We start from the raw sequence: 15,223 nt of genomic DNA, 5'->3' as shown, positions 1-15,223 counted from the left end.
TTTTGGGATGAAGGCGTAGTTGTTGTTGTTGTTGTTGCCGTTGTTGGCAAGATCCTATCTGATTTCTTGAAATTTGATTCCTTGAAAACAAACTAACACATTGTGTCTCATGTACATCATGTGGATTAGACATCTACTTTTTGTATTCAGAACCCAATTTACCAATTGAGGCAACCTTCTACATGTTAAGTTGCACTTTTAATGTAAGTTTGCAAAAAAAGAAAAAAGGAGGCAGTTCCATTGGTGCCTTCCTGATCTCCCTCCTCTAGGTATCTTCGTATATGCCTGAACGGGTTTTCGGGCCCTCTTTGAAGAAAGGGCTGACTGCCAGGCCCTGGCAGTCTCTTGCGCGGGCTCAGGTAGAGTCTGTGCAGTGACTGTCAGGCCTAGCAGTTACCTGACAGCCGTGTTGGACCCCCAAGCAGGGTCTGTACAAGTTGAAATATCCAGTTTTTTATATATGCTTACAGGATCAGTTCAGATTTCCTTAACTTGTAACTAGTTGCTTTCCAGGTACAATTGTTGGGCTCGATTGAGCCGAATAAAAGGTTTCTACGAGCATGTTGAATTCTGGAATTCTCTCTATTGATAATGGAGTCAATTTTACCCATGTGAAAGAATGAGTTATTCACGTGCATATGCTTAGATGATCATGCTTTAGTGAAAGTGTCGATTTCACAATTATTCATACACGCACACTGAAATTTATGAGTTTTGCATGATCGTTCACATGTTATAATTGGAATGATGCATTTGACAGAAATTGTGCAATGAATGAAAGTATACATTGCATGTTGGTGTGGGAACTCGTGCTCATGCATTTAAATATTATTGATTTTGTCATAGATGAATGTGCATTGAAAAGCGTGTGAAAAGAATGCATAAGTGGCATACTCTTTATGATTTTTTTTGCTTATGAGGGCATTGATGGTCAATTGGATCATCAGGGGCTGGGTGAGCCTCGAGAACCAGTTGTTCTCTGTTTTAGTTATTTTGATGCATTGCGCAAATCAGAAGTGATATTATGGTTTTCACTGCACTGTTCTTTTTTGCTACGGACTATGGTCCCGTGAAAAGCTTGGCATGTTGTTTTGCAAGCTCATGTTATTAATTTTTGCACGTTGATTTGCAAATGAAAAAGAGATGAATTAATAACCAGTTAAAATAAAGTAAAGAACAGTGTAATTCATATTTCTCCTTGATGTCCCTGCTTTAGTGTGGGAATCTTGGATGTTGCGATTTTGGGGAAACCGTGAGGATACAAAAACTCCGTGTGCGTATTTTTGCCCCTGAACCCGATATTGAGGTTCTTCTCCTGGCCACGGTTTTAGGGAGAGTCCGTCACTTTTCCTGGGGGTGGTGTGTTTTGACACAGCTGTTGTTGTTTTGGTATACCAATAAAGTGGCGCCAGTGGATGTTGTTTTCCATGGTGTCCCCGACTTTGGGATGTTGTTTTTCAAGGTTCCGATGGATGGTGTTGTTTCCTGATATCGGTCGAAGGCTAAGTTTGAAACCCGGTAATAAAATACAAATTGTGTGTGAAGCTACCCCGGGAACCTTACTTGACCTTGGGGATTATACCTGTTTGGTGTATCCGCGGGCAATGGTAAATTAAAAAGAAGAATTTAAAGTTGTGTGCATTTAATAGGGCATGCATATGGAAAGAGGGGAGCTTAAATGAAAGATAATAAAGGGGTTCATGCATTGCACATAAATTATGCATATTCTTGCTATGCATTAGATCATGCATGTTTATTTGTTCCCATGGTTGTTATTGTTAGAAAGTGACTTGGAATACCTTGGGTTCAATAATGAACCCATACTTATGCACGTAAAGTGCAAATATACCCATTAAAGGGAAACAACACACGCACATAATGTGCCAATACATAAAACCCATAAAAAGGGAAAAATATGACTTAAAGTCATAAGTTACATATCATTGAAGAATAATGGAGAAAGGGTGAAAACCCCATTACAATGGAGCATAAGCTCCCTCAAGAATATCAAATACAAAGGGGATATCCCCTATTTATAAGCATGAAAAGGGACCACCTTGGGGGCTCCCAAAGGGGACGTTGGGAGCCCCCAACGGTCACAAATCCAAAAATATAAAAAAAAAAAATAAAACAAAAATTACAATGCATATTCCAATTGGAATATGCGTAAAATGCTAATTTACAAGAATACCCTTGAGGGTATTTTAGGAAGATAAAATATATATATTTATATATATATATATAAATAGAGATATGTATACATATATATATATGTATACGTATCTTTATATATATAAATATATATATGTACATTTAAGGATCAACATATTTTAACACCCCCCCTCAATCTTTGCGGGGAAACGAAAAGATTGAACAAAGGGCAAGACTCCAAGAGGCTCCAGCAAGGATGCAATGAAACTTGAAAAGGCCTTCCTCCTATTGTCTTCAAATTTCCCGAACTATCCAGGGTACTTCTCTTTGTCCTATCTCCAAGATCCTGTGAAATAACAACAAAGAAACAAGTAAAACAAATCTTTGTACTTTTATTCAAATGGAACATTTCTAACTAGCACAGGTTAGAAGAGATGCAAATTATGCAAAAATGACACCAAAGTTTCAAAATCATATATCATGTTTAAAACAAAATGAGCGGAAGCAAATTATGCAGAAATAAATTCCAAGAATGCATAATGCATTCATAAGGTCCAACGTTGGATAAATATAACCCCATAATGGGGAATAACAAAATGGTCCACTAAGGGACACCTCAATAAGCCTACGAAGAGGCATGATATACATAAACATTATTGAATGAGGGCCCAAAAAAGGCCATAAAGAGCATATGCATATACTTATCATGAAATGAATTAATACTCAAAGAACTCATTAATGAACATGCTTCAAACATGTAATGAAGTGCCAAACAAGAGAAACAAAGTTTTCAAGCATACTTTAGGCAAAATAAACCCAAGAGTTCACAAGGTTTTAAAATCATTTATGAAAGACATAATACACATTTTGCATATAAGGGTGGCAAAAACCATAAGCACTCAATATATAGATTAAATGCTAAGAAATCAACTTGATATGCATATCAAAAATATGATTTGCTTGAAAAACACAAGTCATGAATGAAATTTTGCAAATTTCAACAATAGTTTATCCATTACAAACATCTTCCTCATTAGTCCTCCAAAACCCATAAATCAAGTGTATAAGCTACTAGATCAAGAATATAAAGCCATTAAAGGCCAAAGACACACACAAAGGTGTGTAAAAGAACCTCTTGTCTACATATAATAATACTTGAAATAAGTGCATCTACGACAAGAACAAGAGAATACATGCCAACATGGACTAAAAAGTATCTCTTGTATACGTAAAAAATACACTTAAAACCAAGTATGTTCAGCTACTAGAACAAGAGTAATAAGCCAACCATGGGCTAAAACATAATACATCTCTTGTCTACATATGATAGCACTTGAAATGAGTGAAATAAGTCAACCATGGGCATACATCTTAAGCGACTAGAACAAGGACACAAACGCCAACATAGGCTAAAAATCACACACCATGGTGTGAATCAACGTGCCTTGTCTACATATAAAAACACTCAAGACAAGTGTGTTCAGCTACTAGACCAAGAGAGCAAAAGCCAACAAATGGCTAAAAAACACACGAAGGTGTAATAAAATTCTTGTCTACATATGATGACACTTAGATAATGGGCATAAAAGGAAAAGACTTTTGAGGCAATAAACTTGTAATGAAAATAAACCTCGAATGAAACAATATTCCTTTTAAAACATGAATACTCATAACAATAACATTTTGAAATAAATGCATGTAAAAGTATCTTCAACAAGATGATAAAATAATATTCTTTAGAACAAATGTGTGAACATACACACACCAAGAACACTTGTGAAAAAAACACAAGAACCCATGTGCACAATAAGCACAACATTCGGAATCACAAATGTGCAAATGCACTCACAAGATTCATAAATAAAAGGTTAGGCTATAATCCCAAAACACCTTGATTTTAAATATACCTTAAAGCATTTAAGGTTTCAAACACCATATGTCCATCACATTTACATAGAAGCATCCTCAATGGCCACAAGAGAAAAAATGAGTAACACACTCATAATTAGAGATCAAATAACAACTCATTTTAGAGTCCCAAGGTACCCATAACTCACCTCAACAACCATCTATAATATGGAAGGTGGACAATCTAAAATGATACAACACGAGGTGCCCATAACTCACCTCGACAAATATCTCTAATATGACAATAATAAAGCCAAATAAATGATGCATTAAATAACATGTGATGGACAAATATAAATGCCACAAAAGGGCAATAAACACATAAGGAATCATTTTCCAAAAAGTTTTTACAAAGAGGACCGATTAACAAATTGAATCAAAGGTCCAATATAATCCATCAAAAACAATTTTGCATAAACACTAATTATGCCTAATCTTTAAAAGAAGTCTTGTATCAAAAAGACCACAACATAAAGAATTCATCAAGACAATCAAGCTTTTAATCAAAGAAATCATAAGAACCGTAATGGTTCACAAAGAAGGCTTTAACACAATACTCAAGGAAAAAGTACTTGAAAATTTATAGATTTGGGATTAAATCCCATACAACAAGTTTTAAATATTCTTTGATTGAGATGAGATATGCGGAAACGTACAAAGTGCTATAAGCACTTACAATGATTTAAAAAGGACTCAATATCTAAATTCATTATGTTTTTCACAATAAGAAATGTGCATAAAGGCTCCATAATGCAAAAATGTCTACGAAGAGACAATACACATGTAAGCACACAAGGCTTTATAAAAGATGTGCACGAAAGCATTCATACAATACTTGAACAAATACACACCAAGGTGTAAACAAACATGCACTAAGGCATGTATATCATAAAAAAGAGGGAATGCATACAAGCGCAAATATTTTGAGAAGCAAATGTGCACAAAATACAAAAATACACAAAAGTGAGCAAGTATGCACTTTATAAAAAGAGCAATGATTGAAATTCTCAAGTTTTAATTATGTAATTACATGCTTGACAAGTGCAATTGAGGACAACTAAAACTATATTATGGCCAATGTAGGCATTTTTAAAGATATTAAGAGATTTCGAAACCTTATGAAAAATACAAACAAACAAGTTTATAAGGATGAAAAATGAAATCATTTATACCAAAAAAGGATGCAATAGATGAACTATGCATTCTATGTGGGAAATTCCTTTTTTAAAAAAAACAATCTTTCCTAATGGTTTATCATAAATAATTTTTCAAAAAAGAAACATTGAAAAACTTTTTAGGAATTCTTATAAGTTATCATTAACAAGAACTACTTTAGGATTCAACAAAGATTTTAGATGTGAGAGATTCTCATATAATGATTATATCAAATTTTTCAAAAAATGCACTAAAATCCATAATCAAGAGAGGAACTCAAATCAAATTAGGGTTCATATGAGAATTAAGAAATTTTAAGCAAAGATCATTATTTTAGCAAGAGATCATATATAATTTTAAAAGTTAACTTATAGGTCAATCATGAAATACTTATTTAAGAACTATAAATCTCACATAATTGAAGGTAATTTTTAAAAACATAAATTACTATTATATGCTATGAGTAGTTCGATAAATAGACACGAATTTTATATTTGGACAACAAACGATTTCACCAAATTTAGAAGGAGATATTTTCAAAATATATGAGCACACGAAATGTGAAAAGAAATAATTCAACTATCATGACCATCAAAACGAACAAACTATATGCAAGAAACATACTTTCAAATGCATAATACTTTTTGAGAAAAGGGATACATACCGAATAACTTCAAAAGCATAATACTTTAGGAAGAGCAATGAATACTTCACCATTTCTTGAGCGACACGCTTTCCGTTGCACCAAGAGACAACCCCATCGTGACCTTGCTCTGATACCATGTTAGAAAGTGACTTGGAATACCTTGGGTTCAATAATGAACCCATACTTATGCACGTAAAGTGCAAATATACCCATTAAACGGGAAACAACACATGCACATAATGTGCCAATACATAAAACCCATAAAAAGGGAAAAATATGACTTAAAGTCATAAGTTACATATCATTGAAGAATAATGGAGAAAGGGTGAAAACCCCATTACAATGGAGCATAAGCTCCCTCAAGAATATCAAATACAAAGGGGATATCCCCTATTTATAAGCATGAAAAGGGACCACCTTGGGGGCTCCCAAAGGGGACGTTGGAGAGCCCCCAACGTCACTTTTGGGAGGCCCCCAATGTGGTACGAAATCCAAAAATATAAAAAATAAAAATAAAACAAAAATTACAATGCATATTCCAATTGGAATATGCGTAAAATGCTAATTTACAAGAATACCCTTGAGGGTATTTTAGGAAGATAAAATATATATATTTATATATATATATATAAATAGAGATATGTATACATATATATATATGTATACGTATCTTTATATATATAAATATATATATGTACATTTAAGGATCAACATATTTTAACAGTTATATGTTGATCATTGCATGATGTTGATCTCTTTTGCATTTAATTGCCTTATTGATTAAGTTGTTATCAATGTTACTTGTTTCGTGTTCCCTCATGCTTAATGTTTAGTTTATTTTTGCATTATGGTTTATTGTCTTATGAATTGGTTATAACTGTATTCCTCAAAATATTACGTGGATCTTATTTATGCTCTTTTTCTTATTTGATTCATTAAGGGAACCTGTACGCAGAATTCTTCGGATTTCTGACCCTCTTCTTTTATTGGTTTTTCCCAGACACAGGTGATCAGTGAAATCGACTCGCTTCTGAGGGGATACGAGGGTCACATTTGCTTTAGACTGCTTCACTTACGGACAGAGTGGCTCTGCTTTTGTTTCTTTTAATTCTTATTTCCTACAGTTGTTATTTCACTTTTGACATTGAGTATGAGATTCTTATTGATTCATTAATAAAAGAGTTTAGTTGGTTGGTTATGGATGATAAATGTAAGTTTGTTTGTGGTGTGTGGTTATCCAACTGAAATTGGAACTGTAAGAACCCCAGGTCTCTGGAAAGTTTTCCGCAACTCGTAGAAAAAAAAATCTGCATTTTTCAAATGTATGAGTTGAGGTCGTTACAATATCGAAATAGATCAACATTTCATTCGAAGCAAGATTGAGAATGGAGAGACCGAGGCTGATTTATTCACAAAAGGTTTGAGTAAACAACGGTTCTTGGTTTCAAAGAGCAAGTTGTCCATGGTTTTAACCATGCACAACTTGAAGGAGGCTGTTGAGACGTGATTCGGTTTGGATCAATAAGAGGGATGCATTATGTACTGATTTATTTTATGTTTATCCCATGTGCTGATGTATTTTATGTTTCCTATATTTACCTCTTATCTTGTATGGTAGGCTTTCAGAAATATGGGGTATTGTTGTAAATGAACATGTACTCTTAAAAGTTGTTAATATCATATGTATGTGGCATTGATATTTTGGGGTTTTGCAGCATCCTCTTCTTCCTCTCATCTTCTTTCTTCCTCAACATGAATCCCGTTCACAATAATGTGTATTACTATTGTTGGTCACACCCCTCATTGTACAATTCTATTATTTTTAGGAGCATTTATGTACATTTATGTAATATTGTTGTAGAATGTTAGGCGGTTATTATTGTCCAGTTTTAGATAGGAAGTTAGAAAAAGGGATTGACCCTTTTTTTTCTTGTAGCAATCCTTTCAATTCTGGCTGAAGTAGTTTTCTTTTTAGTGTTTTCTCTATGCACTCCTATTTTTCTTATGCATCCTGCATCCTTTGATATGTGACGTGTAACAAATGCATGCACAAAGCTGAAATACCAATTCCCATATTAAGTACTTTAATTAATCAGCTATACAAACACGCAACTCTCCAGTTTCAGTAAGTAGGACTGAGTTGAGACTCGAGATTTTAGCCATAGCCTATAGTAGCCCAACTGTACATCATAATGAGTAAGGAAATGATTCAAGTTGAGAGGACATAAGTCATGTTCTATCCCTTATGATATGGTCTATAAACCAAGCTATTTTTCTATTACTATAGAGAAGTAACAGATTTCTTCATAAAAGGACTAAGTGGACTAGCATCTCTTTTTCATGGACAACTACATGCCTACGAACACTATATGACCTTATAAAAGTCAGCATTTAAGAATAATTCTACCTGCTTCTGTAGTGTAAAAGTTGCAAGTGCCCCTTTAATATTACCAAACCAATATAATCTAATAAAAATCAGATAATGAGTTTGCATGATTAACAATATTTTTTATTGCTTGCCCTTCCTCCAATGTCTTGTTACATCAAAGATTTAAGAAATAAAGCAATCATGCTAGATTGGAAGTGCTAAGTTGTGCCATAAAGCAAATGGAGTGAATTCCCAATGCTGTGAATAGATCAAAACATATCTGGTTATTGAGAGTAATAGTAACTCCAATGAAAAGAAGAAACCTCCAGGATCCTAAAGTGAGAACTCTTGAAAAGATATGCACCTGCTTAGGGGCATCACAGGCAAATGGTTCCAGAGCATCTAGAGCCACAATCCAAGGAGAAATTGTTGTACCTTCAGGAAATCAAAGTCATATAGATAATCAGTCTAATTAGAAACTCCCTAGTGTTTTTAACTTTGATACCGAGAAGTATAGATCAAGCCACAATACAATTAAAATTGCTCACCAAAGCTCTTCCCCAAAAAAGGACCAAGAGGCTGATATTCCCAAGCCTGGATATCCCTTGCTGCAAAATTAATCACTGTTAACCATATTTCTTGAACATGGGATACCAGGTCTATAGAAAAAAAATGAGAAATTTATTACCACTCCAGTCATTCATCATTACGAGTCCAAAGATATGATTATGTGCTTCATTAACATCTACAGATGTACCCAAAACATTTCCTGGTCCAACTACAGATGCCTGGAAATTATTATCAGAAAATTATTAGTGAAAAATAGATAATATTACTCACAAATCAAAATGGAGATTCTACAGAAAATGATGAGAAAAAACATATCTATGATTCAACTCCAATATGAAAAATAGGAACAAACTACGCATTCACACTAAAGAAATTATCAACGAGTATCACAAGAGCAATTATGAAAAATGATGAACATGTTAGACCGTGTGCACACGTGCATGCATGCACGCATATGCGCATGTAAGCACCTGCCCATAGCAGCACTAATTTTCATCAATACCGAAAGCAAAGGTTAACCCATTTCATCAAAACTACTAAAAGACGTGTACCAGATCCAGAAAAGTGATAATGCATTTGCAACACAGAAACAACATGCACTGTGGGCAGTCATGCTTAAATTTATATGGAGTAGGCATGTATATGCCTGCATGAAGGCTAGAGAACTGATTTATACTTCCCATAGACAACCCCAAAGCTCATTGGCATTATAAATTATGGAAGAGGCACACCAATTAGTGAAAATGTTTGCATGTAACTGCATGTGCATATAAGCATGTATATGTGCAATAGCCATCAAAAGGCTAACCATTTCAAGCTCAAAATCCAACTTTCTACATGGTCCGAAATATGGTGGAGAATTGCCTATAGGATGGCCTTGCCCTCTGCAAAATGATAACAATGTATTAGAATAGGTAGACGTGTGTAAACAACCCCAAAGTTTGTCACCCAAAACAAGAAAAAGAAAGCGTTTAAAAAATATGTAAGGATGGTGTTAGTTACAGAGTATCTTTTATTATAAAAAAACTTCAACAGAAAAAAAGAAAGCTGCAGAACTATTCAATGTAAATATGCAATCTACACTTACCAAATGCATTATTAGTTCTACCGACAACCTTGCCACAGGTTAAGAGCTCATGGAAATCGAGCTAAAGAAAAGTCCCCAGCAATAATTATTTGAATCAATCTTCATCATTTTCTTTCTGAAAAACAGGATTTAAATGCAAATCTAAATCACAGACCAGCCTCACCCTAATTTCTTATGTCAATGTAGTTTTTATCCAATTACTTTAAATAATGGCATGATGAACTAACAATGTCAATTTCAAGCTGTATTGTAGGAGGCAATTACAACTTGCCATCTTTCATTAGGTTTTTTTTCTTGCAAATTCTTGCTGACATCAAATTTTTCCTGCATGTAACTGGACAACAGTTCCATTATAATGCCTCTACATGTAACTGCACAATGAATCCATTGTAATGCTACATATACACTTTTATTTACATAGTTTGATCCAGTTGCCAAATTCAAATTGATAACCAACAAATTCGAAATAGGGTAGTAACTATATAACTGCTTTCCCACTTTTCAAGTAAGATTGTTTTTACAATCTGCTTCCAAATCATGATCTCTGCATACATGATAATATGTTTGATGACATTCTTCCTAATGTTGGTATCAAAGATAGTATAAGAAATGAAAGTCGTTGGAAATAGTGCCTTGAAAATCCAATAAAATGTATTTGACACAAAATTAAAGTGACAATTTATTATTTTAAGATCATTATGTTTATGGGAGTATTAAATAATTTGGCCATGAGATGATCAATATGATATGAGATATCCAAAGGTCCACAGGTTACATTGTAGGATAACTAGATAATTGACTTTGAGTCAGTTAAGAAGTGTAATATGAGCTTTATCTTAGAAAAGGAGCTTCACGTTCACCTGTGCAGGAAAAGAGAGAACGAGGTACTAAGAGAAGAGGCTGCAGGAAGAAAAGACGTACCCTTCACCTGCGTCTTTCATTGTATTAAATATATATTGAGTACATAATTTTTAGGGTACGAAAATACCCTCTAACAACAGACTTAAAATACATTACACAACAATCGGATCTTGACCCGATTCAGTACATGGGTCGGGTCGGGTCCTGCACATACACGAGTTGGGTCCAAGACCCAATAACGACTTCTTTTCAGCCTCCCTCAAGTTATGCATGGTCTTGGACTATGAACAACTTGCCTTTCAGAAACCAAAATTTGTCCTTTGTCAGCCCTTTGGTGAAAATATCAGCAACTTGCCTTTCAGTTCGCACAAATATAGGCTCAATCTCTTTTTCTTCAACCTTTTTCCTGACAAAATGTTGATCTATCTCAATATGCTTTGCTCGACTATGATGAATGGGATTGAAAGACATTGATGGCACTTTGATTGTCACACAGTAGCAGTGACCGAGCAATCGGTTCTCCCATTTCTGTTAGGAGGTGCCTTATCCATGTAGCCTCAGCAGTGGCAGCAGCCATCGATCTGTATTCAGCCTCAGTACTTGACCTAGCAACCGCCTTTTGTTTTCTACTACTCCAAGATACCATGTTCGATCCAATGAAGCTGCAATAACCAGATACTGACCATCGTTCATCTGGATCACCCGCCCAATCAGCATCAGCATAAATAATGATCTCATAACCACCTCCTGGATCCAATTCACTTTTCCTATACACCAGCCCATCACCTGTCCCCTTCAGATAACGAAGTATTCATTTAACTACCTCCATATGCGATGTATAAGGTTTGTGTATAAACTGAGACACCTGATTAACCGAATACACTATATCAGGTCTAGTAAAGGTCAAGTATTGCAGCATGCCAACTATGCTACGATACTTAGTGGGATCTCCATATATATCTCCTTCTTTAGAACTTAATTTCTGATGAATGACACTTGGAGTTGCTAGTGGCTTACAATCTTTCATGCCTGCCCTACTGAGAATGTCCAACGTGTACTTGTGTTGAGTAAGTGTGAGTGTATCACATCTTTTATCAACTTCCACCCCAAGAAAACACCGCAGCTCCCCCAGATCTTTCATCTTGAATCTCTGATTTAATAACTTCTTAACCTCCTCAATGTGATTTTTGCAGTTCCGTGTGATAATGATATCATCTACATATATCAATAGAAGAGTAGTGACATCTCGTTCGCTGTGAATGAATAACGAGTGATCCAAAAGAGACCGAGAGAAGTCGTGCCTTTGTATTTCTAGTGAAAAACTCTCGAACCAAGACCAAAAAGCTTGTTTCAATCCATAAAGTGCTCTTTTCAGCATACATACTGATTGGCGTCTCGTTCTGCATACTTAGTGAGTTGTCCCATATAGACTTCCTCTTTTAAATCCCCGTGTAAAAATGCATTTTTTACATCTAACTGGCTCAATGTCCATCCATGTTCAATAGCTAGACTCAACACTATACGAATGGTTCTCATCTTAACGACAGAACTGAAAGTTTCATCGAAGTCCTGTCCTTGTTCTTGTGTGAATCCTTTAGCTACAAGTCTAGCTTTATACCTTTCAATGCTCCCATCTGGTTTATACTTTATCTTGTACACCCACTTTGACCCAACGACATTTCTATTTAGTGGTCTAGGAACAATCTCTCATGTCCCACATTCATGCAAGGCTTCCATTTCTTCATTCATTGCTTCAACCCATCTTGTAGAACTTGCAACTTGATAGAACATGAGAGGCTCATCCACTTTATTTATGGACGTTAAGAATAGTTGAAAATCCAATGAAAAATTTGTATAGCTTACCCACCTGTCAAGCGGATGTCGAGTCCAGGAGGATCTTCTGATGTCCAGCATCTGTGGAGGGGGGTCAGAAAGACCCGTATCTGTACAAGGAATGGATGAGGGCTCTTTCTCTTGCGGGGAGTATACAACACCCTTATACCTTATTGGCTCCAAGTTTTGTGTGACAACCTCTTCTGTTTGAAATGCATTTGCTGATTCTTCATATATCTCCTTTTGACTGCAGTTTGCCGAACAATCTTCCTTAGCACTGGAGAAGAGTTCTGAATTTAACCATGGATAGTACACCTCGACACTGGGACTTGAGTTAACAACATGAAGACTTGAATTAGCCGGCTGATCATCAAAATTCATTTTGTCAAAAACTACATTTCTTGATATTTTGACGCGTTTGCTCAATGGATCATAGCACCTATACCCTTTGTAGTCTTCAGCATATCCCACAAACCTGCACTTTAAGGCTTTGTCTTGAAACTTATGTCTCAACGAACTGTCAATGTGAACATAGAAAACAAACTCAAACACATGTAATTCATGATAATCGGGTTGTATGCCAAATAGAGAAAAATATGGTGACCTATTTTCTAAAATGGTCATGGGCAATCGATTTATCACATGGACCGTGGAGTGGAAAGCTTCAATCCATAGTGCAACAGGGAGATTGCTCCCGTGCATCATGCTTATTGCACTCTCAACAATAGGTTGATGCTTCCTCTCAGCAATCCCATTTTGTTGAGGTGTATGTGAGCAAGACATTCTTCTCATTATCCCATTATGTTGAAGAAAGTCAACAAAATCACTAGAGGAGAATTCACCTCCTCCATCACATTGGAAATTGAGAATGTTGGTAGAGAAATGGTTTTGAACAAAGGAATGAAATTTCTGAAACAATCCAAAAACTTCTGATTTGTGCTTCATGAAAAATATCCAAGTATAGCGTGAGTAACTATCAATGAAAATAAGGTAATAATTACTGCCAGAAAGAGAAGCAATTGGGGCAGGACCCCAGACATCAGAACATATGACCTCAAAGGGCCTTGAAGCTCTCTTATTAATGGAATTAAATAACAAAACACGACTCTTACATAAATGACAACTAGAACACTTCATATCAATGACTTCTGAACTCAGACCGAACTTAAGAATGAGATTGTTCGAGACAAGTTTTTTAATAAAATGACGACCACAATGACCCAAACGACTATGCCAAAGTCTTGGCTTATTACATTCAGAAATGGCAAACACAAACTCAGAATGAACAGAGGAAGGATCTTCTTGAAAGATTTACATGTTGCCCCATCTTTTTCCCTCAGCGAATGTCTTCCTCGTGCGAAGATCCTTGACATAAATAGATGAGGGAGTAAATTCAACTGAGGCATTGACATCATCAACAAGTTTTAAGACAGAAACAATGTTCTTCTGAATATTATGAGCATGAATAACATTTGAAAGATTAAGAGAGGACTTGGACATGGGTATAATGGCATTTCCAATATGTGAGATGGAGTGATGAGAACCATGTCCCGTGACTATGCTATTTTTACCAACATAAGGAGTAAGATTCAAGAGTTTACCCGCATCACCTGAGACATGGGTCGCTGCTCCGGAGTCGACGTACCAAGTCCTTTTATCATTTTGTTTCATATTCAAGCCTGCCAATAGCAACTCCTTTACTTCTTCATCCCTCCTAGCCTCTGCTTATGGAGTTTTTCCCTTATTTTGAGGGTTAAACCAACAATTTTCTTTAATATGCCCTTTCCTATTACATAAAAAGCATGTGGGAATGGGTCTTTGTCCTTGTATATTGGGCGTTGGAAGTATACCACGACCCCCAAAGGTATTTCTCCCTTGTCCTCCCTTTCCTCGAAAGAAATTTCCTCTAACTCTATCATAAGTCATCCTCGTGGCCAGTACATCTTGGGTTCCTGAAAGCCCATGAATGTCCTCAGAAGACCCTTTCAGGGTCATTTCATACTGCAATAGCTTTGCACGAAGGTCTTCAAACTGTGGAAGCTCTGGGAGACACAATAAAGACATCGTCAGAACATGGTAGTTTGGCCCCAACCCACTCAAGGTTTGTTGCACCTTATATCACTGATGAGACATCCCACAATAGCCAGCTGATCCGTGATGCCTTTCATTTTGTTTAGGTATTCCATAATAGACATTGAATCTTTCTTCAACATTTGAAATTCTCGCTTGAGAAACATGATTCTCACCTCAAGGATCTGCTAATATGTCTGAACTAGCTTGTCCCACATGTAACGACCCAAACTCCTACCTTTGAAAAATGCGGAAATTTTTTTTTTGAATTTTTTTTTTCTAAGAGTTGCGGAAAACTTCCTAGAGACCTGGGGTCCCTACAGTTCCAATTTCAGTTGGATAACCACACACCACAAACGAAGTTGCAATTATCATCCATATCAACCAACTAAAACTCTTTTATTAATGAGTAATAAAATTTCAAAGACAGTTTTCTTCAACTGAAAGTAAAGTAACAATTGCAGAATTTAAAAGAACTGAAAGACAAAAGAAAGAGCCACAATATCCTCTACTGAAGCTGACAAGTCCAAGTATAACTCATCCATCCCCAGATGCATGTCCAACTTCAATGTTC

General features: G+C 35.7%; 1 protein-coding gene across 2 annotated transcripts in view; it reads right to left on the bottom strand.

Moving 5' to 3' along the window:
- LOC149813020 (fumarylacetoacetase) overlaps positions 1-15,223 on the bottom strand; it is a 112,734-nt gene that overhangs the window by 25,190 nt on the left and 72,321 nt on the right. For both annotated transcript variants that reach the window (XR_016428360.1, XM_089992219.1), the window contains exons 6-9: positions 9,607-9,682; positions 8,917-9,016; positions 8,777-8,836; positions 8,593-8,663 (exon numbers count right to left, since the gene is read on the bottom strand). Coding sequence is in view for 1 of the 2 variants with exons in the window: in XM_089992219.1 (XP_089848345.1) it covers positions 8,593-8,663; positions 8,777-8,836; positions 8,917-9,016; positions 9,607-9,682 (307 nt within the window). In the remaining variant the exon portion in view is untranslated. The remainder of the gene's footprint in view (positions 1-8,592; positions 8,664-8,776; positions 8,837-8,916; positions 9,017-9,606; positions 9,683-15,223) is intronic.

This window comes from Nuphar pumila, chromosome 16 (assembly GCF_984573655.1).
Source record: "Nuphar pumila chromosome 16, dmNupPumi1.hap1.1, whole genome shotgun sequence".
NCBI lineage: Eukaryota > Viridiplantae > Streptophyta > Magnoliopsida > Nymphaeales > Nymphaeaceae > Nuphar > Nuphar pumila.
Note: the sequence above shows the minus strand (reverse complement) of the source record. Positions and strands in the feature narration are given on the sequence as shown.